Here is a 25,538-nt window from a genome sequence, read left to right on the forward strand (position 1 = left end):
TATATTATAAATTTATTTTATTTTTAATCGATATTTCCGACAAATTTAAAATTTTTTTTTTATATAAAACAAAATGCAGTGAGATCATCTATATATTATTCCAATATTCAACCCCACATTTATCGTAGTAAAATTTTGAGTTAAAAATATTTTAATTTCTTATATAAATTTGTAGATAACTAATTGCAAATTATTAGTCTTTCATTTTTTTCCTTTCATTTTTGTTTATCTTTTCTTGCAGCTGGACTGTTATAAATATTTCCGATTTTGAATGTTTCCGATTTTGTTGTAGTTTCTGTTTGAATATTCATCTTTTTATTCTTATTAGTTCACCTACTCGTATTGTTTTGGAGTGCAAATCAACACTTTTCTTTCTTCTTGAGAGGAAACTTCGTCGTATCTTTGGTCTTGAAAGCATTGACTTGTTCACAATTTTTATGTTTAAAATACGGTACTATACTATACACTCATAAACTTGCCTCGATCACAGGAAAATGGCCATTTTACAGAAAATAGAAGCTGCAAAATGTTGATTAACAAATTATTTGTGAACCGAATAAAAGCGCGTAAAACTTTTTCGAATCTATTGATTTTAAGAATATTAGAGTTTTATTTGCCAAGGGGACTACTCAGATTAATTCAGTTGGTTGAAAAAAAAATTCTGATATTGCTACCTTTCTAGGGATAAAAAGAATAGTAGACTTTTAATCTTTTAATACCGAATATTTAGCTACTATTACTAGTCTTAAATAATAAAAGAAAATATAGTTTCCTGAGGTTAAACAATTCTTATAAATATTTTCTTTTCTCAGTAATCATTTTTAACAATTTTAGTTAATTTTAACTTCAATTGGTTTATTAATAAGTCAAAAATCGGTTTTTATAAAATTAATATACAGAACTTTAAAAAAATAATTTATATACAAATAAAAAAAATTATAACAGAAAAAGTTAATATCTTTCATTTTTAAAGAAGTTGTAATCACAGTAAATCCAATCTTGAAGTCAATGAACTCACAATACATAAATCACATCACATCATCAAGCTTTTTCAATTATAGTATCTTTTAGTTTTCATTGTTATATAATTTTACATCTATGTATATCTTTAATCTTTTTCTTTCTACAACATTTATCATTTTTTTTTAATCTTTGTTTGCTCGGTGTATATACGTTTAAAACTTCCTTTCTTGAGTTTTTACCGAAAGTAGTGGAACATTTAAGATGTATATTAGTTTTTCCTCGTATGACATCAGAACATGATGTATTTTAAAATGAAGAATCCAAAAGTGTCAAAAGAGAACCCAAAGTGGTCAAATCTGGGGTTGGTAAAAACAATGAGATAGAAACAAAAACCCTTATTCTGGTTAATTCAGTTCAGTGACCTATGTTACACACAATGCTAAACTCAACTAAATTTCAACTACTTTTGTTCAACTGCTCTGTAACTCAAGTACATAGCATTCTGTGACACAGATTCAGAAGACGTGGCCAACATGCATATTCGTTATCACCAATGATGTTCTCAGTTTCTTCTTCATACACATACGAGAGTATACGAGAGTGGCTGTCCAACCTCTTCTACCTTCCACCATCTTTCTGCTTTATAAATTTCAACCTCAAAACAATCTCATTTTTTGTTCACCAATGGAAAACCAAAACCCTCCACTAGAAAACTCTTCTCCCTTCGTTTTCACTCCCACGTCAATGATGCAAAACCCTTTGGAGCCTCAGGGCTTGCATGATGACATAGACTGGGTTAACCTTTTCTCTGGCCAAAACAGTTTCCTTGGGGATGCAAAGGCCACGATGGAATACGCTTCTTCTTCGTCTTCATCGTCGTCGTCTTCGTCATCCTTGTCGTGTGCTTTGATGGCAGAAAATGGTGCTAACATGGATGACAAGAATGATAAAGAGAAAAGGAAAGGAGGGAGAGTGAAGAAGACGACACGACCCAGGTTTGCGTTTCAGACCAGAAGTGCAGATGATATTCTGGATGATGGTTATCGTTGGAGGAAGTATGGACAGAAAGCTGTGAAGAACAACATGCATCCCAGGTTTGTGATAAACCAAATTAGCTTTCTTTCACTTTGCATCATGCATGGCCATGATTATGTAATGGAAAATGTTTTTTTTTTTACATTATTGCTAGTTGACAACCCACTTTTATGATTATTTCGATCATTAAAAATTTTATGTATTTGTAAAAAAAAAACGATTAAAAGGTAAAATAGTAGATGTAAAATAATAATATTATCATGTGATTTACCCTCAAAAGAGGAAAACAAACATTATAACAAGAGAATGGTATTAATTTCTTGGTGAAGTGATAACAGCCTTATATTATATACTGAAAAAATGAAAATTAACATCGTGAATATATTAAGAGTTATCTACGTACCAATAAGCTCCACTTAAACCAGTATGGTAATTTTTTGAAAAAATTACTGAGATAGATAAATTGTAAAAAAATCATAAAATTAGGTAAATTTACTTGAAATAGGAATGATTTCCAATTGAAGAAGCCTTAAATATCTTCAACGTTTTCTTTAATAATAAAAAATCATGTTTAATATACACAAATTTTGTTTCATCTTTTTTGTATTGCGTTTTCTAAACATATTTAATCTCTTTTATTAGAATTGCAATTTATTTTTTTATTGAAATCGTATTTGGTAAGTATAATTTTGTTTTTATTTTTTTGGTAAAATTATACATATTAAATATAATTTATATTTATCAAACATGACATCAATATAAAAATTTATATGAAATAAATATGCGTATCTGAAACAAAACTTTTCGTGTTGTGAGAAATAAAGGTTAAAATTGTATTTATAGAATACGACTTATTCAAGACAAAATTGTGTTTTTGAAATTAGACTAATCCAATGTTATAAATAAATTTTTAACAATTTATCTATTTCGATCATTTCTAGGAAAAACTATACCTGGGCGGTAAATTCTCCGAAGCATATTGAGTTGCATGCATGTGCTGCGACACCGATCTTAGAATAAAATTTAAACTTCAAAATTACAAAAACGGCTCTTAATTAAGGAAAAAAAAATTTCACTACTAAATTTTGACAACTTTCTCTTATAACATCTTTTAAATGGTTCTCTATTCCTCTCTTTTCTCATTCTCAATATTCCAAAACCACTTCAAAAATTACACATCATGTTGTAAGAGAAAGTTGTCAAAATTTAGTAGTCAAAATACCATTTTTCCTTAATAATATCACCCTTAGTTATAGTATATATGTATACTTGGATTTGGAGAAATACGGAGATGAAACAATAGTAAAAATTAAGGTGTACGATAAACATAAATGTAAAAATATTTAGTATGGGAAAATAATTTTACGCATCAAAATAAGGAAAATGATTTCTTAATTACTAAATTTTGACAATTTTCTCTTATAATCTTAGATGTCATTTTCTAAGTAGTTTTTTATTTTTTTCATTTTTCTCATTCTTAATATTCCAAAATCACTTAAGAGATGTCACCTCATATTGTAAAAGAAGGTTGTCAAAATTTAGTAGTCAAAATATTATTATCCTAAAAGTAATCTTAAAAAATTATAATTATGGTCATATGAATAGTACAAACAAAATATAAGGGCGGTTTTTTTCACTTATGATTTTGTAACTTATTAATCTACAATTTATGTAAACTATCATTGGACAATATGAAATTATAAATTATATTTTGATATTAAGTTACCATTTAATTATTGTGCTGAGAGCACTGATATTGTTGGGTTTGATGGTGCATTGGACAATGAAGAAGCTACTACCGGTGCACGCATCATACATGCAATGTAAAGAAACAGGTGCAAAGGTTGTCTAAAGACACAAGCATCGTGGTGACCACTTACGAGGGAATTCACAATCATCCATGCGAAAAGCTCATGGAAACCCTAACACCTCTTCTCAAGCAGATGCAGTTTCTCTCTAGGTTAGGTTCCAATAACAACGCTTCTCCTGCTTCTCTGCTATAGCCACAACATTTACACATATACATGTAATGTAACTCCATCTATAAAAAAATAACTTCATCTATCAAGAACCCAAATTTCATTACCTGTATTTACTATCTTAATTTTATTTCTAATTAATTAATTGTTGTAATTGGGATGTACAATATGTACTGTCCAAGAATGATATATGGATTTATATTGCCAATTATTCGTGGATCTATATTTATTTCCTATAATAACCAAGTTATTACGATGAGATTGTGATGAAACTACAAGAAAATAACTTATGACTAATTTTAATAACAAAAAATAATTAATTATTATAATGAACTAAAACTTTTTGATAGCTAAAATGGTTTTTATTATGTATAATTAATCTCTAAGTAATTAAAATAGTTATTATTCTAAATTCGTTACTAACATTAGCTAAGATTTTGTTTATCAAAAACATTAGTCTTTAAATTGGTTTCCAAATGACTAATTAGATACCAATTTCGTTGTAGTCAAAACCTTGGTACATAATTAATATTAATGACCAATTTAGAAATCATTCATAATAGAAATTATTTTAGTTACCTATTTAGAGATCAATTATAATTTTTTACTCATAATAAAATCTATTTTAGTTAATAATAATTTTTAGTTTATAAATTGGTATTCAAAATTGTCACTATAATACCTAATTATTTGTTGTCATTAAAATTGATCATTACTTAAAAATTTTCTTCTAGTGTTAGTAAAATGTATTCATCTAGTCCAAGATTAGAATGTTACATGCTGGCAAACACTTATTTTTTTAATCTAATTAAAGTGTCTTGCTTTTTAAGTATTTACGAGTAAAATCAATGTGATGCAAAAGTTATTAATTTCATGAACTATATCTCACCCTCACGCTTGATGAATTCAATCCTTTTTACTTAGATTTTAATGAGAATTTCATGCATAGCGTAGTTTGTATTTTTGTTTCCTTTTTATTTTTCAATAATAATAGAGATGAGAATACAATAATAATCGAGGAAGTGCAATGTAAAAATGGTAAAATAAAAAAATTGTGCGTGGTGATATGAGGATTACACAAATGACAATGAAATGAAAAGAACACCAAAGTAAATTACAATAAATAGATTACCAAGGTAAATAAAGAAATGTGTAACATAAATCAATGAGAGCGGTGACTATAATTACAATAACCAATAATGGACTAGCCATTTGTGTTGTTTTGTTTGAGTCAATTCTCATAATATATGTATTGTTCAACAATTTTTTATTCTTGTAAAATATAAAATAAACATATTTATATTTTCTAATCCTTCTTGCAGTTACAAGATTTTGATTTTGATTTTGAAATAAAAACAAATAAAATATGTCCTAAAAATTATCTTTGGCAGTTTTGGAGTTCATACGTTTGAAGGAGTTAGTATCCACTAAATCCCCATAACAATTGTCGTTTTATTCTTCTTATTACTTCGACCATTTTCTTCAATGATCATTTCTCGATCAACGTTCTAACAATGGATAAATAACTTACTTCAATCACCTAATCAAGATAAATAGTCGACTTCTAACGAATTTGATACCCTTTAATGATTTATATATCAGACCTTCTAATGATTCATATGTTCATCTTAAGATGTCATTCACTTGCACAATCATATATTCTTTCTCGCTTCTTTCATAAGGTATGTCTTTAGATCTATTATATAAAACATCTATTAACACTCACATGAAGAATTATCAGTCAATTAAAATTCTGAAAAAAAATAATATAAAAATGTTTATGTCTTACAAATTAAAAATCACATAAATATGAAAAAAAAATAGTAGTAGTGTACATTTGATCTTTTAAATTATTTATATTTTATGATTTAATACATTTTCAAAAATTTTAGATAGTTAAAAATAATTTCATACCATAAATTTTTACATTATGAATTTTAAATTGAAATATAAACTTTACACTCAAAAGTATTATTTAATATGAACAGTAATTATAATATATTTTATACTAAATTGCCATTTATTATTTTATCATAAGTATAAATTATGTTATTTATACCATGTGCATAATTTAAATATTAGTTCGTTATTCATAATTAAAAATACCATGAAATACTCTTCTTATTTCTGGTATTTTCGACACCTTATGATGATCCTTGCCAAAATGGGACACGTGCGACACGTATCATGATTGTTGAGGTGTCTGGTAATGAACACACGTGTCAGTAGCAGATCCTCGTACTGGCATACAAGGACAGGGTTTTCACTCAGCTCTTCTTATATAAATTGGTTATGTATCTGTTACGTTCTTCACAGAGTTCCAGTGTTAAAGAGCATCGTTGAAAAGTAAAAAATGTCGCAGTTGTTGAATAAAGCGAAGAACTTCGTGTCGGAGAAGGTAAACGAGATGGCGAAGCCGGAGGCGAGTGTGAACGACGTGGACTTCAAGCGCGTGAGCAAAGATAGTATGGAGTATTTGGTGAAGGTCGCTGTTCGTAACCCTTATTCAACTCCCATACCCATATGTGAGATCAGCTACTCTTTCAAAAGCGCGTCCAGGTACCCTTTCTCACTGTTACAACACTGAAAGTAATTACTTTCTGCAAAATAGACTAAAAAGTATATATGACAAAAAGAAATTTACTTTCTGCAGAATGGACTAAAAAGATTAAATAAATTATAAACTTCATTAGAAAATAGTCAAAATAAATTGTAAATTTATACAAATCAAAATGAAATGGATAAATAGTTAGTACAATTATGATATCAATTTTGTAAGATAATAATAAAGAACTATAATTTGAATATAATAATTTTAATTTTATTAACTTTTTTTTGAAATTTATGATTATAATAATAAAAATTAATTTTAATAAAATAATTATTTTAATAATAAATTTTTAATTTTAATTTTATTTCAATTTTTAATATCCATTGTAATTTTAATATATCAACTTTAGTTTGAACACTTTTAATCACACAATTATGGATGTATTTGATCTTTCCTAATTGTCACCTTTTCAATATTAGAGGAAAAATTAATTTTATTATTTAATTAACTTTGAAAGATAAATTAAAATTTTTAATTAAATGAAAAAATAATTTTAATATTTAATTATACAAGATAACATAATTTCTTTAATTTCCTCAATAATAGTTTCATAATTTTACAAAGATATCATTCAATAATAATTTCATAGTTTTATGAAGACACCCTTCAAGCATAATTACTTAATTTTACTAAAGTCCAATTATTGTAGAAACTACCTTAATTAACAGATTTTTCTAATAACCATTAATTAGCAGATTTTTTTTAATAAATTAACATAATAACATGTTTAAAGTCCAAATATTTTTCATTTAAATAAAATTAAAAAATTGAAAAAAATTAAAATTTGTATACTGTATTTTTTTATTTTACTAAAAACAAAATATAAATATTATTATTGTACTAAACCTATTATTTATCCAATTAAATTGTCAAAATTCCTAGACCTTAAACCATAAAAGTTCACCCAATTAAAAAAAAAATCAACAATTCTGAATTAATTGAGTAAAACTACGTAAACTAAAGAAGATTTGTAAAAAAAAAAAAAGTTTATTATAACCACAAAATTCCGAATGTATAAATGAGAAAAGAAAACCTGTCGGCTTAACTTTACATATATTAAAATTAAAAAATATGATTTATTAAAAAACTACTTTTAAAATATCTTTAAAACTTAAATATTTTAAAACGATAATACTTTTTTAATAAAAATAATAAAAAATATTCAAAATAATAATTACAAAAAATAGGTATTTAATTAAGAAAATACAAAATTTTGAATATTTAATAAAGAACAACAAAAACACAATTGAAAAATTCAACAGCATTGGATTTACGATTTACGAAGTACAAAGAGTGAAAATAGAAATGCATGTAAGTTGCTTGTAAACAAGGTTTATTTATGTTTCTGTGTTGTGTGGTAAAGGGAGATAGCATCAGGAACAATTCCAGACCCAGGATCTTTGAAGGCAAAGGACACGACCATGGTGGATGTGCCAGTTAAGGTTCCTTACAGCATATTAATGTCCTTAGCAAGGGACATTGGTGCTGACTGGGACATCGATTACCAACTGGATCTTCGTCTCGTTATCGACCTTCCTGTCATTGGCAACTTCACCATTCCTCTCTCTCACAACGGAGAGATCAAGCTTCCAACCCTCTCTACCATGTTTGCCTAAGCCTTCTTCCATCACCATCGTTTCTTTTCCCTTTTATATGTATCTTTCAACCTTTCTGCATCTTCTCATACTATATATGTACATGCTCTTATAATAAAACCACTCTTCATATATATTTGGTTGTGAACTTCATCTTCTTTTATGTTACTAAGTATTAGTTGTATGATTTTTGTATGGGATTACATAAACAAATTTTACCATGAAGTATCTAATAATTATGTTTAAATTATAATGAAAAATTAAATGGGGATGTAGCTCAGATGGTAGAGCGCTCGCTTAGCATGCGAGAGGTACGGGGATCGATACCCCGCATCTCCATTTTTCTTAGATTTTCTATTTCTTCTTCCTTGCTTTGCTACTTTTCTTATTTTGGCATTTTTCTTAGTTTTTCTATTTCTTCTTCCTTGCTTTGCTACTTTTCTTATTTTGGCATTTTTCTTAGTTTTCCTATTTCTTCTTCCTTGCTTTGCTACTTTTCTAATTAAACAGTTAAAACATTACAATCTTATATAATTTACGTATTTTTTTTCAAATTTATGTAATTTTATATAATTCATGTAGTATCATCATACTATGAATAGAATTAAACTTTGATTATTTAAAAAAACAAAAGAGTGATCAAACCTGAACAATAGCAGAAACACAGACACCTTTTATGATTTCCACAGTCAACACACAATAGTTATGATCACGAGATTTGAAAGTAGTTGGTGAATCCAATTTGTGCTTCTCCTTCCCTTCAATTACCTCCACTCTTCACTGCACCATGGCGTCTTTGTTGCGAGCGAGAAACGCCTCTCGAGGCACTATGGCTAGTCTTCTGCGGAGCTTCAGCAACGTTCCCGAGAACACCGTCTATTCGGGTCCCACGGCGCAGACCCCGAACAAGCGAGTCACGCTCAGGCATTTGAGCGAGAAGCACCGATCATCCCAACCTATCACCATGGTCACTGCCTACGATTACCCTGCCGCCGTCCACCTCGACACCGCCGCCGTCGACATCTGTCTCGTTGGCGACTCCGCCGCCATGGTGGTCCACGGCCATGACACCACGCTCCCCATCACGCTCGACGAGATGCTTGTCCACTGCCGCGCCGTGGCACGTGGCGCCAGGACGCCGCTCCTCGTCGGGGATTTGCCTTTCGGGACCTACGAGTCCGATCCCAATCAGGTGCTGTTTGTGCGCATGTGATGTTTGTTTAATTGTTTCAGTCATGGTTGAATGTTTTTGAGCGTTGCAGGCGGTGGATACAGCGGTTAGGATTCTGAAGGAGGGGGGAATGGATGCAATAAAACTTGAAGGAGGGTCTCCTTCAAGAATTGTTGCAGCGAAGGCTATTGTTGAGGCTGGAATTGCTGTGATGGGCCATGTGGGTCTTACTCCTCAGGCCATTAGTGTTTTAGGAGGGTTTAGACCTCAAGGAAGAAATGTTAGCAGTGCTGTCAAGGTCTCTCTCTTCGTCTATCTACTTGGGAATTAGTTGATTCTATTGTCGTTCTGAAACTGAAAGGAATGTGTTTGTGTAGGTTGTAGAGACTGCATTGGCTCTGCAAGAAGCAGGGTGTTTTTCTGTTGTTCTGGAATGTGTGCCTCCACCTGTTGCCGCCGCAGCAACGGCAGCCCTTCAAATTCCTACAATTGGAATTGGTGCTGGACCCTTTTGTAGTGGACAGGTCAGTTGGATTGATTTCCCTTCTTTTTTATCGTGTTCTGTTATTGAGATGTTCTTTCTATTTTTCTTTGAGTGAAAGATGCTTAGATTCTCCTAGCAAGACTTGAGATCTTTGCTTTATTTCAAGGCGTTTACTGTTTCGTCATGTTGCTGTGTTGGACTTTAATATGTTTAAATTGGTTTTGAGTATCTTCACCGTCTATAACTACAGATGAGATTAGCGTAATTTGGGTTGTTATCTTCCTTTAATTAAAAATTATTGTCTTCAAACTACACTACTATTCATCAAATATGCAAGTACACTTTTTCAAGTATATAAGAAAAGTATGCAACTACACCTTTTGTTATGGGTAGATTTTTGTTTCTGTTTTGACTATCTTTCTTAAACAAATCAACACGGTTTATTCTTTTTTGTCATTTATGTTTGTCCTCTTCATCTAATATTTAGTTTGTTTAAATATGTATTTTATTATAAAAAATAATTAAACAATTTAAAATAAAAATCTTTTAATTATTTTATTACGACCAAGAAAAATTATGATGTTTATTTATTTATTTTAAAAAATTATACTATTAAAATTTAAATAATTTTCTATTAATATATATTTTAAACAAAATAATAGTCAATAAAAATGATAGAATTTTGATAGGCGGTGATGTGTGATTCATTCTTGTGACATCATTTTGTGTTAATACCTAAGGTTGTCTTTCTTAATCAATTTCAATGGTTAAATTGACTCGGATGATAGCATGATAACTAAGTTTAACTAAAAAAAATTGACTAAAACAATATGGTGTGAATTGAGCTTACCTATAAAAAAAATTGACTAAAACAATATGGTGTTAACTGTGCTTAGCTATGAAAAAAATTGACTGAGATAATATTGTATAAACTGGGTTCATTTGTCTAGAAATGGAGTCATGGGATAATATGGTTTTAACTAAGTTCATCTATCAAAAAATTGACTAAAATTATATATTGTTAACTGAGTTCACCCATTAAAATATTGACTCGGATGGATGATATGATGTTAACTGAGCTCAGGACTTGGAGGGATGGTATGGTGTTTAACTGAGTTCACTTATCAAAAAATTGAACTCACCTGTTGAAAAATTGACTTAGAGAATGATATAGTGTTAATTGAACTCACCTATTAAAAATATCAACTCTTCAACTTGGAAATAGAACAATATTAGGTAATAGATAATTCATAAAGCGAAATAAAAAAAGCAAGGAGCGATACTTACATAAATTGATAACTGAAAGAAAACACGAACAATAGATTTAAATTCTGAATAAGTTTTGCTGATATATACTTGGTGATTAATAAGCCTACTCTGTTAGATTAGCCACACAATATGCACTTTTATGCATATACAAATAATGCAATAGGCGACAAACAATCAAACAACTGAAAATATAGGTACTCATCAACAATTTGTTTGTTAACATTGACCTTGCTTTTAGACTCTATTCTTGCACTCGAGTTTATGTGCCAATAGACTATCATTTTATCAATATGTTTAGCCTTTTAGACTTTAAATTAGGGGCTGTGTGCTAATAGGTTTTCATCAAATCGATATGTTTGGCTTGTTAGACTGGAACTTGAGGGATTGTATATAGTAGGTTATGCCTACCAATCGATCAATCACTGATGAAGGTAGAGGAAAAATTGTATTTTATACCTACAACTAAGGGTATGTGATCTAGTAACAAAAACATAACAATAGAATTAAGGGAATAATGCGGAAGTTAGGAGTGACGGACTCCTAATCATAGAGACCTAATTGTGACCTTAGAGGGGAAATCTCTCTATAAATGAAGAAGACCAACACCTTAGAGACCTCAGAGAAACAAGACACTAATATTAAATGTTTTAGTTTAGCGAGTGTTATAAGTTCTTGGCTAGAAGTTTGATTATCCCTTAGTCATTTTCAGATAATTGAACAGAGCATTGTTTGAGTTTCAATTTTATATTTTTTTTCTTGGGAAGAAAAAAAAGAAACATTTCGTGGTAAAGTGAAAACTGGGTATTTATAATTTTGTTTCATTGTTCACGCAGGTGCTGGTTTACCACGATCTGCTTGGTATGCTACAACACCCCCACCATGCAAAGGTATTTCTAGCATCTTGTAACCTTGTTTTCCTTTCAAAACATTATTGGATTCATTGCTAATTTTGAGATGATGACTTTTTTTAGGTTACTCCAAAATTCTGTAAGCAGTATGCACGTGTAGGAGACGTCATCAATAAAGCCTTACTGGAGTATAAGGAAGATGTTACAAATGGTTCGTTTCCTGATGCTCTCCATAGCCCGTACAAAATAAGTAAGAAAGATGCAGATGTTTTTTCAAGTGAGTTGCAGAGGTTAGGTTTGGACAAGGCAGCATCTGCAGCATCTGAAGCAGTTCAGAAGATGGATACGGCTTAAATGACATAATTAAAATCACTTAAATTACTTTTTTTTTTTCTTTTTATCCTTTTGTTGATCAAGGTCAATGCAAAATGTCTTGATATTTCATAAACGTTATTTTTTGTTGTCCAATATCATATGGAATTTCTACAATGCACCCCTATTTTGAAGCAGTTTAATAGAGCAAACCATGGGAAACTAGATTTTTTTTTTTAATCTATATTGCTTTAGTGGGTTCAACATATGAACATCCACTGCTTGGAATGTGGTAAAAACGGCAGTGTTTCTGGAGTCACGTGTTAAATGTTAGTTTTTCTTTTAATCTCTATACTTACGTTACATTCAGAAACCTTATGCATACACGAATTCATTCTCATGGCACCGTTGAGCTTGCATTGCCATTGAGGGAACCTAAAGTAGTTTCAATCATCTCTATTTGTTCATGTTCCGAACTCAAGGTAGTTGAGCTAATATTTTAATGGGTGTACCAAAATTTGAGTGCTAATGTCCTTTATAATAACACTATTTTGGTTAATTTACAGTGTTGTTCGCTTTGAGAATTTGGTTACGATTTTGCCGTGAAAAGGTGTGTGAGATGAAAGTGAGGTGTATTTAAAGTGTTCTTAATCTCAAAACACTGCATTTTCCATTATTGAAACCTCCATTCCTTTTCCACTGCTATTACACAACAAATTTAAGGAAATAAACTACATCAAAATTCAGTTGTTTATAATAAATTATAGGAACGATAATTGATTTCTCATCAACGCAACCAACTTATTTCAAAATCAAAATAAAATTTAATTTTAAATAAACATTTTACAATCTTATTGTAAATTCTAGGAATGATTTTTTTTTTCTCTTTCCCATACTTCATTTATTTGTTATTATTATAGAGTTTAACAGAGTTGTTTTCTAACTTTTATAGGCTAATACTCAGTTATTGCAGTAAGCATAACTAAAAATACATACGGTATTAAAGGTATTATTATGTATGGACAAAAATATAAAAGGAAAAATGTTGTAAGTTACGTCTGTTCTATTTGTTTATCGTTTCTATCCAAATTTATCCTTAATTCTTCTAAGTATTTGCAGCTAGAGACCTTCATGAGGTTACATAAAGAATCCAATATTTCACAGCAATATACAGAACTATTGTAATTTAAAGCTTCATCTGCACCATTTTTAGCCACCTATTCACATAATCTTTTAAGCCAAATCCACGGCTAGGCTTTAGAATTTGCTTGAACAATGCCTTTTTGGGAACATTCCAGTGCTCCACATGCCTGAAATTTTTCATACATATTTAGATGATTGATCAAATGATAAGACTGAAAGGTAGAAGAAACATGTGCCTTCACAAATGACAGTTTCTATCACCTGCACACTTTTCCAGATTGTGCATCAAAATAGTATTCTGTGTATCCAGTTGCTGCAGCATATATCAACATGATCAAATTTCATTGCATTTAGTATGAATTATTATGATAGTGTACGCTGATAGAGCTCGATATGTACCAGAAAGAATAGGCCTCCAAGGAAAGGACAATATACAGCTGAATCGCCAGTGACCAATTCCCTTATCCTGTCATGGAAACATGTGTATAAATGCAGTATCAGCATTTGAAGAAATGGTAAACAGGTAATAAGAAACATGTTTTAATTGAGTTTCTAAATCCATCTGTAGTAGAAAGAAAATGCAATGAACACAATAATATGCTCTTGACTAGGAACAATACTTCTAAAACTAACAATGTAGGAAAATGAATGAAAAATTGTTCTCACTTCAAAATCTTCCCACTTCATAAGCTTCATGTTTGACATCTCCAGAAGAGATCCAAAATTAGTGCAGTTCCTTTTGAAACGCTGAAGCCCTTTAAATGACCCTGCTGGATCCGCAAATTCGCAATCCTCTTCATAAGCATTTAGTGTAAGATCTCCTGATGGTTGAGAAGAGCAGATTCACCATGTGAACTGTCTGATATACAGTCAAATTACTGGCTAGTAACATCAGTTTGGTTTTATGCTTGTCAAGTGGTCATTGTATGAAAAAAGCAGTGATTTGGAGGTTATTATGGATGACAGAACATTCTCTAAGCTAAAATTAGTTTATACACAAACTAAAAGAATAAGAATTTATCAAAGTTAAACCTCATTTCATTTCTTTTTTCTTTATTATGCTGTCCTAGAATCGCTTATGGAGAAGTTCTAAATATACTAGTAATGAGATTGTCTTTGCCTGTAACTAAATAGTTGCTTCAGTGAAGCTAGCAATAAAATATCTTAGCCATCAAACCCTGAAGATGCATTAGGAACTCGGGATGTTTTTCCCTTCATTGATTAATAGAAGACAAGGTTACACAGAAGAGTTTAAGTTTTATTAGGAGGGCTTGGACAATGTTAAAACTTAAACAAAAGAGGAAAGTTCAACTCAAAGCTAAGTATCACATCAAATTGTTCATTCTATTTAACTTGGGACTCCAAACAAACAATTTACATTCAAGAAAATGAGGTACTGTGCCAGTTTGATACAGCTTATCAACCAATCAACCACTACCAGAGGGAGATTAATCAGATTAAATGTGCAATAATCATTTACAATCTTAACAAAAATTGTGCTTATCACACTGTCTTAAGACTTCAGTTAGAAGATTTGTCAATCAAACAAGTTGGGAACTCAAATGTGATGCAGAGTTGTGAGAGAGGAAATCATACATGGTCCATCAATTTCATCTCCAAATGAATGAAAGGAAAGAAATTGGAAATGACCCAGAGAAATTAAGCAAAATGGGTGTGGGAAAACCTGTGACAAAATAGGATCTTTGGAAGTCTTCTTTAATGGTGTCCACAAGTGCAGCACGATGAATGGTCTGAAGAAGCCGCTGAGGAGGAGGTTCCTCAGTAGTTGGTGAACGGAAAACAGAGGCTGCAATACCAAGAAGCTCAGAACTATACCATGCAAGTTTGAGGAGGGCATTGTTCTGTGGTTGTTGTTGTTGTTGTGACTCTTCATTGGGGTTAGTTCCACTGCATCGCAACCTGTGAATTCTAAGGTTCTGATTTTGTTGTTTCGGAAGAAACATGAAAGTGCTATGATGAGTTGTGTTGATTGAAGTTAACACAGTTAATGCCATGGCACTACACACGACAGTTGCTAGTTTCTGCCTGCGCTCTGTTTAAATATCTACGCTTCAAAATAATGATAGCCACAAAAAAAAAAAAAACACATACCAAGAAAATTGTTCTCTTTTTTTTTTCTGATTCTGGGATCACCACTTAAGCATAGTTCCAAGTTCTATGTTAGTTTTTGGTTATGTTAACCCGAGTACCTTTTTAATTAATAAATTTATTTATTTATTTTATTTAATCTCTTATGTTCAAGTTGTTTGATTTCATAAATGTTACAATATAATAACCGTTTTCCTTCAACTTTTTAACATGTAGCTTATGTCTCTTTTTATATCTTAAAATTAAAGTCGTTAATTTTATAAAATATCATTATATTGGTTATAAAGTACCTTACAAAAATTACTTTACACAAAAAAAAATATTATTAATTAAATACCTTAGATATATTAAAATAAATAGTGATACCTAAGAGACAATATTTGTATGAAAAAATACCTTACACATTAAAATAATTAACATTTCTTTCGTTAAAATTTTATTATTAATTAAGTAAAAAGCGATTACATTTTTCAAAATTGTTAAATTTGATTGAATAATTTGTTAATAGTGAGATTAAATTAAATAGAATAAAAAATAATTAAATTTTATCTTAATTGGTTTTGTTTTAGTCTGTGCAACGAGAAATAAAGATTTTTTTCGTATATTTTGAATTAAAAATAAATAGACTGTCTTAAACATATAAAATATTATAGAAGTAAATTTACAGTAGATAGACATTTTCCATCGTATAAATTATAGTTTTTTTAAATGATTTATATTTATATTTAATATTATTTTTAACTATTGTTAATTATTAAATATTAAAATTTAATTTAAAAAAATGTTATGTGAAAATATCATACAAAACTTTATGGTGTTTTAAATATTAATTATGTTTTTACTCTTTGAAACATGAAATGATTTTTTTTCTTGAATTCTATTTTTTTATCTTTTACATCATAAAATTATAATGTTACGTTTTTAATATTATTTAATCACTACGTTAATCTCTTTGTAAATATAATTAAATTATCAAACCTTAAATAAGTCTTTTAGCTTATTAAATGATAATTCTAAATTTAATTTTAGGAGGACAATTCTTTATTTTTGTGTGTCTCGAGCTCATTGCATAAATATGAAAATTGAATATAATATTTTATTTTCAATTGCAAGCAACTAAGTGTTAATCTATGATACCAAAGAATGAAAGAAATTTGAAAAGAATTATGAAAATAGAAAGAAAAATAAATGTCACTTCAGTCTATTAATAGTGATATGTTACTAATTTTGTCGTCTAAGAAATTCTAAGATATGAAATAAAATAAAGAGAAGTTATTGAATCTAAAAGGTAAAAAAAAAATATTCCTCTTTTATTTTATTGGATTGGTTTCAAATTTAATAGAAGAAAACTAAAGATTTAAAAACATATTAGTCCACACAGTGATTTTAACTTTAAAAAGTATTAATTATTAATTTCGTCATTTTATAAGGAGAAATTATTAATTTTACCATTGTAATAAAGTTTATCTTAATTTTTAGATTGTCATATCTGAATTTTTTATAAATTAAAGAAATGACTATGAGTGCTTCTTAATTATAATTAAAAAAAAAGATTGAATATCAATTTACAATTCAAATGCTATTGAAAAGAAAAAAAAAATCAAAGTTTGTCTTTTGTGATTATAATGTTACTTATTAATTTTTCAATTAATATAATGTTTATCTCTCTTCTTCTTTTAATTGATTACTCAATGAAATCAATTTGATTTAAATAAAAAAGTGTATAAGTTAAAAGAATTTAAACTAAATTAGATATTGTTTATACTTTTTTTCCTAAATACTAAATCAAGTTACTCTTGCTATAATTATCACATTAAAATATTTAATGTTATTAATATTTTATTTTTGTTTAATTTTTTTGTAATCTAATATATATATATATATATATATATATATAATTAAATCTATTTTTAATAAAAATATTTACATTATATTTCCTTCCTTTTATGTTAAGATAAAACAAATTGTTCTTTTTAGCTTAAACACACAACCAATGTGTAAGGTTGAATGAGTTTGACCATTCTAGATAGATAGTGTTGTAAAAACTGGTTAGGTCAAGCATTATGTCCCCCAAACAACTTACAAGTCGGTCATACTAATAACTATTCCTCAAATAATACTTAAATATTAAATATACAATTATTTAATTTTTATTGTAATTACGATGAAAAATATTGTTTATTGGTTTTTAATCATTAAATTTTCCTGGTTCTGAAATATATGATTTTCTTATGAGGAGAAAATAGTGTGTATACGTCATTTAAGAAGAAGATGGTAAAACCAAATTAAAAGTTGTCTTCGCTTTCCCCCACCACAAGGTAAGCAATTACAATTATTTTTTGGTGCATATTACACACTTCACCTAACTTGTAGTATAACAAATGGGAAACCTACTTCACACAACTTTTCGTTTTAACAAAAACATGATTTGATATTATTATAATTTCAATAATTTTTTTTCTCTAATTTATTGATAAATATTTTTTTAAAGAGAATAAAAATAACGATCTTATTGAAAATTAATATTATTTTAATAAAACTGTTTTTAACAAATAGTTTATTTATTAATCTTAATTTTATAAAATAAATCTTAAGTTACAATTATTTTGAGGCAAAAGAAATACTTCGATTTGGCTATGATGTTCGAAAATGCTTCAATTTGATCAAATGACACGTCATTTTAATATATGACAATCTTTTAATAATGTAATTTTCATTTTGATAGAAATGAACTCTTTTATATTAAAACATCATTACTTCTTGGATTCGTTAAAATCTATTCATATTTTATAATATTGGGGATTTCAAGTGATTAAGCTATAATATAAAGAGAAAGAAAAACCAATAATATAATAGATAGACCTAATTAATCACACAAAGATAAATGTTTTTAACTTTTAATACTATATTAAAGATAAACCTTAATTGTATACTAAATTAGAAAAAAAAAACTATGAAATAAAATTACACCTAGAATTGTAATATAAAGAAAAAGGCTTAAATACATTCTTTGTAAGTAATTAATAAACTAAAAAACAAGATTGGTGGGCTCAGATTTTTCTTCCTGATATGAGGATTAGTCACACGAAAAACAAAAATGTACAAATATAGAAAAATGTTAAGAAACGTTTTTGTTATATCTTCATTTTCAACATTCGTTATTAATTTCTAACGAAAACGTATAAAAATTGCAAAAATTTACAAGTCTTATTTCTTAAATTCAGCTCTATACTCGTAATTTTACAATAATAAAAAACACTAATAACACTCTTTTAAATATATTTTTATTACTGATTAAAAGCTATTAAAAATAGGTAAAATAAATCATCTAACCCTTACGGTACTTAAGGAGAGGTTGGGGGAAACTTATTAGTCAAAGCGGTGGAATTTCTGCACAACCAGAAACGAATTCGTGGACTCATCGCTAAAAAAGTCAACCAACTTTATGAAACATGGGCCCCACCCACACTACTACCTACACGGTCACACATTAAGTCTTTAAAACATCATAAATAAACCATCACTCAAACCACAACACAACACCACAAACAACACAAAAAACACAGTTTTTGTTTTCCGACAATAACCAAAACTCCATTCTCCATTAAGCCAGCCATGGTAGATAGGGAGCAAGCAAGACCCTTGGCCCCAGCAATAGAAAGACCAAGCAGTGAAGAAGACGAAACCTCTCTTCACACCAAAAAACAAGCTCACAAAAAACTCATCAAACGATGTGCTTGCCCACTAATCTTTCTGCTTCTCCTAGCAATAGTGATCATAGTTTTGATCTTCACAGTATTTCGTGTGAAGGACCCTGTGATCACCATGAACGGGGTCACAATCACAAAGCTCGAACTTTCCAACACCATGGCCCTTCGAACCAGGTCCAACATGTCCCTGGTGGCAGATGTGTCTGTGAAAAACCCCAACGTTGCATCGTTTAGGTACAGCAACACCACCACCAGTTTGTTCTATCATGGTGTCATGGTGGGGGAGGCAAGAGGACCACCTGGGAGGGCAAAGGCTAGAAGAACAATGAGGATGAATGTAACGATTGATGTTATCACGGATCGGGTCGTTTCTACCCCGGGTTTTACAATGGATCTGGGTTCCGGGTTGATGACTATGAGTAGCTTCTCTAGAGTTCCGGGGCAGGTGAAGATCTTGAACTTGATCAAGAGACATGTTGTTGTGAAAATGAACTGTTCCACCACTTTTAATATTTCATCACAGGCTATATTGGAGCAGAGGTGTATACGGAAGGTTAAACTTTAGTGGTCCATGTGTTGATTTAGTTTAGTTTAGTTTTGTTTCCTCGAATATATTTGTGTAACTATTGTAGCAAAAATAATGAGATGTTTTCTATGTTGTTCTGGTGTTCGGTTTCAAATTGTGGGGATGTTTGTTTTTCTCTCTTTCCTCATTCAAAATAGTATTGGTGTTTTGGAACTTCTGGGTAAGCATAAGGACTTAAATATAGAAGTAATTAATAGCCAGGTGAGTGTTTTAACATCAGTAAAAGTCAAGATTATATAATTTTGATGATTTCCTCTTCATTTTGGTGCTCCTAATTAACTGTTTGAAGAGTGAAAACTTCTTATTATACTGAACATAGTTTGTGTGTGGAAAGGATCAATGTTATTTTGAGCAAGTCTCTGCTCCAACTCTAGCAAAGGGAATGGAATAGAAAATGAGAGAATTTATGAATCAGTTGAGCTGTATTATTCAAAGAATATTTCTACGAACTTTAAACAATTGTGTGTCTGTGTGTGATTGCTTGACTGTTGAAGCAATTAGTATTTAATAGGTTTCTCTCAAGGACGTGAAAATCACTATCTGATTTCGTTACAAGTCACTAACCAGGATAATACTGCAAAGCTACTTGTCAGCAAAACCATTCTCCTCCTTGACAGAAAAAGAAAAGAAAAAAGGACTATTAGAATTTGACAGAAATTACGGATATTATTTTATATACAGTTGTCGCAGTAAGAATTTCTTGCCATATAAAATTTGTTTTTGAATTGACCAAACATAAAAAACATGGCTTTAAGCCTTGAACCTGATATATATACATGTTTTCTTCCCAATATAGCCAACTGTGACTAGAAAAGGTACACACACTATAAGACTTTCAGTAATAAGGTTGAGAAAGAACTTGTCCTTAATATGAAGGTATTGATTGACAATGTTACAAATGATAAAGTGTTCACATGAATAAGGGTACCAAGGAGGGAATGGAACAATGCCTTCAGTCCTGCACCAGGGTGGAAATTAAGTAATGGCATAACGCTTGAAGATAAAGGATAAGAGGTTACCAACTCCTATGTAATAAATACAAACGGAACAAAAGAAATTACAGATATCAGAACTTAGTTTGAAACCTCCTCAAATTTCTAACCGTTTGGTATGACTTTTCTTTCTTTTCTTATGTGTTAAGTCTGTAATAACTTAAAGGACAGTTATTTTAAATCATGGTCTAATAATTTGTTATCAACTCAGTAACAAAGTTGAGGATAATACACCTTGCTCCAACCCAACCCAACCAACGTTAGCGTAGCGAGTGAGTTTAAAACCTATGTTGAGAAGTCCAACCAATGTTAATTGCAACAAAACAAACAATCCGTAGAATAGATTGCGTGTACACATGCAGCTCCAGTTACCTCGGAAGTGTTGTATGATTTGTCAAACACTCCCTTTCGCTCCAGCACACATCCTTTTCATCCGAGCCACGCCCAAGTTCAAAACTTTCACCTCCCCCATCAACAAAAGGCCATCCAAACCAAACTGTCTCTTAGTAACTGCAAGTAACAAAGTTCCATACCTTAGTTTTAATATAACAATGTACTAAACACTGATAATGAAATTAAAACTAGTGGAAAGTTGAAGAATGAAAAAGACTTGGTTGACAGAGATAAAAGAGAGTGTGGTGCTTGTGTTTGATCCACGTTATGGTGAATCCAGCGCAGGAATTAAATGGGGTGTGGAAGTAGAGTGGCTCCTGAAAGCATAATAGAGAGTATTAAATGCAGCAGCTAATACCCCCACCCACCTCCTTTGGCCCTCACAACAAACACATAATACACTTAACACTATTCCCTCCCCTCTCCTTTCACAAATGGAGAATTTCCCAACTCACCCTTCTTCTGCTTCTTCTTGTTCTTCTTCTTCTTTTATTTCTTCTTCTTTTTCATCTTCTTCTCTTCAATGTCCTCCTTGAACTCCTTCTCCCCTCCACCCCCCACCCCTTACTTCACCAACCTCGGCTTCGGCTACTCCATCGCCATCGCCCTCGGAGTCCTCTTCCTCATCTCCACCCTCATCCTCTCCTCCTACCTCTGCTGCCGCACCCTCCGCCACCGCAACAACAACCACCGCCGCCGCCGCCACAACCCCCACGCCCCTGATGGCATCGTCCTCCCTCGCGTTATTTTCGTCGCCGAGGACGACGACGACGGCGCCCGACAGAACGACGCCGTCTCCGGGCTCGAACAGGCAGTCATAAACTCCTACCCCAAGTTCCCCTTCGTGAAAGACGGCGGCTACGACACCACGTGCTCCATCTGTCTCTGCGAGTACAAGGATTCGGAGATGCTGAGAATGATGCCCGAGTGTCGACACTACTTTCACCTCTGCTGTCTCGACCCCTGGCTCAAGCTCAACGGCTCCTGCCCCGTGTGCCGGAACTCCCCCATGCCCACGCCGCTGTCCACGCCGCTGCAGGAGGTGGTGCCACTCTCGCAGTACGCCGCCGATGCTAGGGGGAGGAGGTGAAATTTTCTTATAGGGTTTTGGGTTCTGTGGGAAGGTTAGATGAAAAACACCGAGTAATGTTTTCTTTTCAAAATTGCAGTTTTATCTTGGATGTAATAAAAAAAAAAGTTTGGTTTTTTAAGCCTCGACGAGATAAAACTACAATTTTTATTAGACAGGGTCACCGAAATTGTTTAAGAAAAATTGTATCAAAAACTTTATGCAGAATGTAAATCTTCCCTGTAAAAGGGAGATGGTGGGTTTTTATTCAAAAAAGAAAATTTGAGATGAAAGATGAAGAGGTGGGGTGGGAACATGTGTAGAATTATTGGTAAAGGACCAACTTTGTACCAAATGTTACTTTTTTAGGGAAAATTATCCGCGATCGCGTTTTGTTAGTACCATGATTTGGTAACGATTTGACATTGGATAATGGGTACTAGTTTTTGTTCTAGGTTTGTTTCTTTGACCTAGTGTGGAATCTCTTGGTGAGAATATTATACTTTTTCTTTCACTTTTTGTGGGGTTTTAATTTATTTATTTATTAACTTTCTCTAATTTGGCTAAGAAATTGGTTGTGAACTTGTGGTACATTTTATGTTTTCCGGGTTTTCAAATGATATGGACCCATATGGGGTTGTCGTCATTAGTAGACAGCTAGCATTTCGTGCTCATTCTTTTTTGTTTTGGGCCAATATTTACGTTGTCGTATTCCAATCGTGAGATGTTTATCTAGTTTTGTGCAAACCAGCTTTCGGTAGTGAATTGTATTTCAGCCTTACTTAAGCTACACATTACACATTTGAGAACATTAAATGATCTAAACGTGGTGTTGCATGTGGCGCCAGCTTGTTCTTGAAGCTGTGGCATTAACTATGGCTGTGTATCCTCAGTTGTATTTTCTAGTTTCTTGCTATTGGCATTCCTCTATATCAGTGCTAGAGTTGAATAATCACCACACATTGTTAATATTATTTTCAGCAAGTTGTGATTACCTGAAATGCAAGATAGGTTTGTGTGTTGACAATCACTTTTGGCTTATTGAAATTAAGTACTTGTTAAGCAATCACTAGAAAAGTGCTAGGATAATGCACCAGAGAAGTGCCAAACTCTATTTATTAGTGTACGTAGAATATGGAATAATCTATCTCAGTATCCTTTGAATCAGTTGTTCATTCTGATATACCATGTTGTTTCTATAAATTATAAGAATATCACTCTCGATACTCTCAGCTTCAAAGTAATCAACTTCAAGGTAATTAATTTCATGATCAGTTTTTCTGTTCTTATTTCAACTTCGGTTTTGATGCTAAGGCTGTATGAATATCTTGTGTTTGAGCTGCAAATGTTCAGTTATGTGTTAATCTGAAGCTGCATATATCAACTTCAGTGTGTGTCTGGTACTTTTCTGTTCTGTAAGAACGCATGAAATCTTTGAATATTCACAGTCCTGAAGATAAGGGAATGACAAAACAGAATGTTAATACTAAGTTAAAAAAGTGCAGAAGTGTTTACTATTTCATCTTTATACCGGGTGCTCTTGCTCTTCTCCTCTCTGTTGCGGCCATGTCCAAGTTCCTCTCTTTCAAGTCATTTCTCGGTACTGAATCTTCATACTCAAATCTGAATCTTGAGGACCCATATGGGAATGAAAATAAAGTGATGATGATAACTGTTGAAATTGTGATTCAGAAAATTGAACAGCAAATGGAGAAACTGAGAGAAACAAAACAAGATCCATCATCATCATCATCCTCATTTGCATTCCAGCAAGCTTCATTTCTTGCTGATATATTAGGACTTCTTGAGTCAGCAGCAACACCTCATCAACACAACGAAGGGAATAATCAGCAAAATGGTAGCTTCACCACTCATCCTCTGGTGAGAAAAAAGAAACGATCAGATGAACCAGCTGAGTACTTTCTGCGAGAAGAGATTCGCAAGTATGTCAGGATCAAGCCAAACAGATTAGGAAAACAAAATTTTATGGGTGCTAATGCAAGCTTCACCAGCATAGGACATGCATGCTTTGCCATGAAGGAGGAGCTAGAAGAATACATGGATTATGATGTTGGAGAGATCTGCAATGATGACTGGAAACTAGCTCAAAAGCTCATGGTTCATGGCTGTGATCCTTTACCAAGGAGAAGGTGCTTCTCAAGGGCCCCTAAGCTATACAACCAACCCTTTCCCATCACAGAATCATTGTGGAAACTCCCTGATGATAGAAATGTGAGATGGAGTCAATATAGGTGCAAGAACTTTGCTTGTCTCGCTGGCAACACCACTGGTAAGGGATTCTTCAAGTGTGCACATTGCTTCAACCTCACCAGCCATGAGAAGCCTAGATGGATGAGCCTGGAATCTGATTCAAACCAGACAGCTGAATTCCTTATATCAGATGTTCTTGCAATTAAGCCTGGAGAGATCCGAATGGGATTGGATTTCAGTGTTGGAACTGGGACTTTTGCTGCTAGAATGAGGGAATTCAATGTGACAATAGTTTCTGCTACAATCAATTTTGGTGCACCCTTCAGTGAAATGATAGCTCTCAGAGGACTTGTTCCTCTCTACTTGACTATTAATCAGAGGCTTCCATTTTTTGACAACACCCTGGATGTGATTCACACAACTAGGTTTCTTGATGGATGGATTGATTTTGTGCTGCTTGAGTTCATACTGTATGACTGGGATAGAGTTCTGAGGCCTGGGGGGTTGCTTTGGATTGACAGTTTTTTCTGCTTGAAGGAAGATTTGTATGATTACTTGAAGGCCTTCAAAATGCTGAGATATAAGAAACTCAAATGGGTGGTTGTTCCAAAGCTTGATAAAGATGATCAAGAAATGTTCTTCTCTGCTGTTTTAGAGAAGCCTCCTAGGCCATTCAGGTGATCTTCCATTATAGTGTTATCTTCTTATCTATGCAGTTCCCACCATTTTTTAGGTTCATATTTGAGGCTCGTTACTTCTGAATGTTGCACAGTTGTCTTGTGTTTTTGTGTTCATAAACTTCTAGACATGACTGTTTAAATCATATATGTCAATAAGAAGCTTCATAGTTGAATATACTCTCATTCCTGTTAGTGGAAAATTTGCTCTAACTTTACATCATTGATTTTTCTATTATTCTGTTGTATATTTTTACTGTGTTTTGTGATAATCATTTCTGGATGAAACTGTGACAGAAAAAATAGATATCGAGTATCTCTAATGTTTTTAGGATAAGTTCTGTTACTATAATTCACCCTATCAGAGAAAGCAATTCATTT

General features: G+C 31.6%; 7 protein-coding genes, 1 long non-coding RNA gene and 1 other non-coding gene across 10 annotated transcripts; 7 read left to right on the forward strand and 2 right to left on the reverse strand.

Moving 5' to 3' along the window:
• Positions 1 to 1,543: 1,543 nt before the first annotated feature.
• On the forward strand, positions 1,544 to 4,179 carry LOC114167397 (putative WRKY transcription factor 24). Its single transcript, XM_028052487.2, has 2 exons — positions 1,544 to 2,057; positions 3,788 to 4,179. Exons 1-2 carry the CDS (start codon positions 1,648 to 1,650, stop codon positions 3,999 to 4,001), a joined length of 624 nt encoding a protein of 207 aa, XP_027908288.1. The 5' UTR covers positions 1,544 to 1,647; the 3' UTR covers positions 4,002 to 4,179.
• Positions 4,180 to 6,274: 2,095 nt separating this feature from the next.
• On the forward strand, positions 6,275 to 8,317 carry LOC114166634 (desiccation protectant protein Lea14 homolog). The gene is made up of 2 exons (XM_028051387.2): positions 6,275 to 6,536; positions 7,952 to 8,317. The coding sequence occupies exons 1-2, from the start codon at positions 6,331 to 6,333 to the stop codon at positions 8,202 to 8,204; spliced, it is 459 nt and encodes a 152-aa protein (XP_027907188.1). The 5' UTR covers positions 6,275 to 6,330; the 3' UTR covers positions 8,205 to 8,317.
• A 132-nt stretch (positions 8,318 to 8,449) lies between these two features.
• TRNAA-AGC (transfer RNA alanine (anticodon AGC)) lies at positions 8,450 to 8,522 on the forward strand. The gene has a single exon. It is a non-coding gene; the product is annotated as a tRNA-Ala (tRNA).
• Positions 8,523 to 8,635: 113 nt separating this feature from the next.
• LOC114166123 (3-methyl-2-oxobutanoate hydroxymethyltransferase 1, mitochondrial-like) lies at positions 8,636 to 12,507 on the forward strand. Its single transcript, XM_028050794.2, has 5 exons — positions 8,636 to 9,375; positions 9,446 to 9,652; positions 9,732 to 9,878; positions 11,941 to 11,994; positions 12,079 to 12,507. Exons 1-5 carry the CDS (start codon positions 8,971 to 8,973, stop codon positions 12,307 to 12,309), a joined length of 1,044 nt encoding a protein of 347 aa, XP_027906595.1. The 5' UTR covers positions 8,636 to 8,970; the 3' UTR covers positions 12,310 to 12,507.
• Positions 12,508 to 13,260: 753 nt separating this feature from the next.
• LOC114166582 (Nuclear transport factor 2 (NTF2) family protein) lies at positions 13,261 to 15,466 on the reverse strand. The gene is made up of 5 exons (XM_028051330.2): positions 15,095 to 15,466; positions 14,077 to 14,231; positions 13,810 to 13,876; positions 13,672 to 13,723; positions 13,261 to 13,577 (listed from the first exon to the last, which is right to left on the reverse strand). Exons 1-5 carry the CDS (start codon positions 15,423 to 15,425, stop codon positions 13,454 to 13,456), a joined length of 729 nt encoding a protein of 242 aa, XP_027907131.1. The 5' UTR covers positions 15,426 to 15,466; the 3' UTR covers positions 13,261 to 13,453.
• A 3,578-nt stretch (positions 15,467 to 19,044) lies between these two features.
• Positions 19,045 to 19,909, forward strand: LOC114166840 (Late embryogenesis abundant (LEA) hydroxyproline-rich glycoprotein family). The gene has a single exon (XM_028051703.2). The coding sequence runs from the start codon at positions 19,135 to 19,137 to the stop codon at positions 19,792 to 19,794; it is 660 nt and encodes a 219-aa protein (XP_027907504.1). The 5' UTR covers positions 19,045 to 19,134; the 3' UTR covers positions 19,795 to 19,909.
• A 602-nt stretch (positions 19,910 to 20,511) lies between these two features.
• Positions 20,512 to 21,562, reverse strand: LOC146883383 (uncharacterized). The gene is made up of 2 exons (XR_014985354.1): positions 21,418 to 21,562; positions 20,512 to 21,317 (listed from the first exon to the last, which is right to left on the reverse strand). It is a non-coding gene; the product is annotated as an uncharacterized LOC146883383 (long non-coding RNA).
• A 56-nt stretch (positions 21,563 to 21,618) lies between these two features.
• Positions 21,619 to 22,783, forward strand: LOC114166842 (RING-H2 finger protein ATL67). The gene has a single exon (XM_028051704.2). It carries the CDS (start codon positions 21,724 to 21,726, stop codon positions 22,288 to 22,290), a length of 567 nt encoding a protein of 188 aa, XP_027907505.1. The 5' UTR covers positions 21,619 to 21,723; the 3' UTR covers positions 22,291 to 22,783.
• A 205-nt stretch (positions 22,784 to 22,988) lies between these two features.
• LOC114166839 (S-adenosyl-L-methionine-dependent methyltransferases superfamily protein) lies at positions 22,989 to 25,337 on the forward strand. 2 transcript variants are annotated; one of them, XM_028051702.2, is made up of 2 exons: positions 23,731 to 23,869; positions 23,962 to 25,337. In XM_028051702.2, exon 2 carries the CDS (start codon positions 23,977 to 23,979, stop codon positions 25,159 to 25,161), a length of 1,185 nt encoding a protein of 394 aa, XP_027907503.1. In that variant the 5' UTR covers positions 23,731 to 23,869; positions 23,962 to 23,976; the 3' UTR covers positions 25,162 to 25,337. The 2 variants fall into 2 exon arrangements, with proteins under 2 accessions (XP_085524198.1, XP_027907503.1); XM_085668072.1 differs by having other exon boundaries at positions 22,989 to 25,337.
• Positions 25,338 to 25,538: the final 201 nt, after the last annotated feature.

The sequence above is a fragment of the Vigna unguiculata genome, chromosome 10, assembly GCF_037176805.1.
Source record: "Vigna unguiculata cultivar grain cowpea cultivar isolate G323 ecotype 2 chromosome 10, ASM3717680v1, whole genome shotgun sequence".
Classification (NCBI taxonomy): domain Eukaryota; kingdom Viridiplantae; phylum Streptophyta; class Magnoliopsida; order Fabales; family Fabaceae; genus Vigna; species Vigna unguiculata.

What these genes read in the sequence shown, in the direction of transcription:
- LOC114167397 (XM_028052487.2), top strand. Translation starts at nt 1,648, where the DNA reads ATGGAAAACCAAAACCCTCCACTAGAAAACTCTTCTCCCTTCGTTTTC. An exon ending in AAGAACAACATGCATCCCAG is followed by an intron (nt 2,058 to 3,787) that starts GTTTGTGATAAA and finishes TGGACAATGAAG; the next exon opens with AAGCTACTACCGGTGCACGC.
- LOC114166634 (XM_028051387.2), top strand. Translation starts at nt 6,331, where the DNA reads ATGTCGCAGTTGTTGAATAAAGCGAAGAACTTCGTGTCGGAGAAGGTA. An exon ending in TCTTTCAAAAGCGCGTCCAG is followed by an intron (nt 6,537 to 7,951) that starts GTACCCTTTCTC and finishes TGTGTGGTAAAG; the next exon opens with GGAGATAGCATCAGGAACAA.
- LOC114166123 (XM_028050794.2), top strand. Translation starts at nt 8,971, where the DNA reads ATGGCGTCTTTGTTGCGAGCGAGAAACGCCTCTCGAGGCACTATGGCT. An exon ending in GACCCTTTTGTAGTGGACAG is followed by an intron (nt 9,879 to 11,940) that starts GTCAGTTGGATT and finishes TTGTTCACGCAG; the next exon opens with GTGCTGGTTTACCACGATCT. An exon ending in AACACCCCCACCATGCAAAG is followed by an intron (nt 11,995 to 12,078) that starts GTATTTCTAGCA and finishes GACTTTTTTTAG; the next exon opens with GTTACTCCAAAATTCTGTAA.
- LOC114166582 (XM_028051330.2), bottom strand. Translation starts at nt 15,425, where the DNA reads ATGGCATTAACTGTGTTAACTTCAATCAACACAACTCATCATAGCACT. An exon ending in TGAAGTGGGAAGATTTTGAA is followed by an intron (nt 13,877 to 14,076) that starts GTGAGAACAATT and finishes TTTCCATGACAG; the next exon opens with GATAAGGGAATTGGTCACTG. An exon ending in CAATCTGGAAAAGTGTGCAG is followed by an intron (nt 13,578 to 13,671) that starts GTGATAGAAACT and finishes GAAAAATTTCAG; the next exon opens with GCATGTGGAGCACTGGAATG.
- LOC114166840 (XM_028051703.2), top strand. Translation starts at nt 19,135, where the DNA reads ATGGTAGATAGGGAGCAAGCAAGACCCTTGGCCCCAGCAATAGAAAGA.
- LOC114166842 (XM_028051704.2), top strand. Translation starts at nt 21,724, where the DNA reads ATGTCCTCCTTGAACTCCTTCTCCCCTCCACCCCCCACCCCTTACTTC.
- LOC114166839 (XM_085668072.1), top strand. Translation starts at nt 23,695, where the DNA reads ATGAAATCTTTGAATATTCACAGTCCTGAAGATAAGGGAATGACAAAA.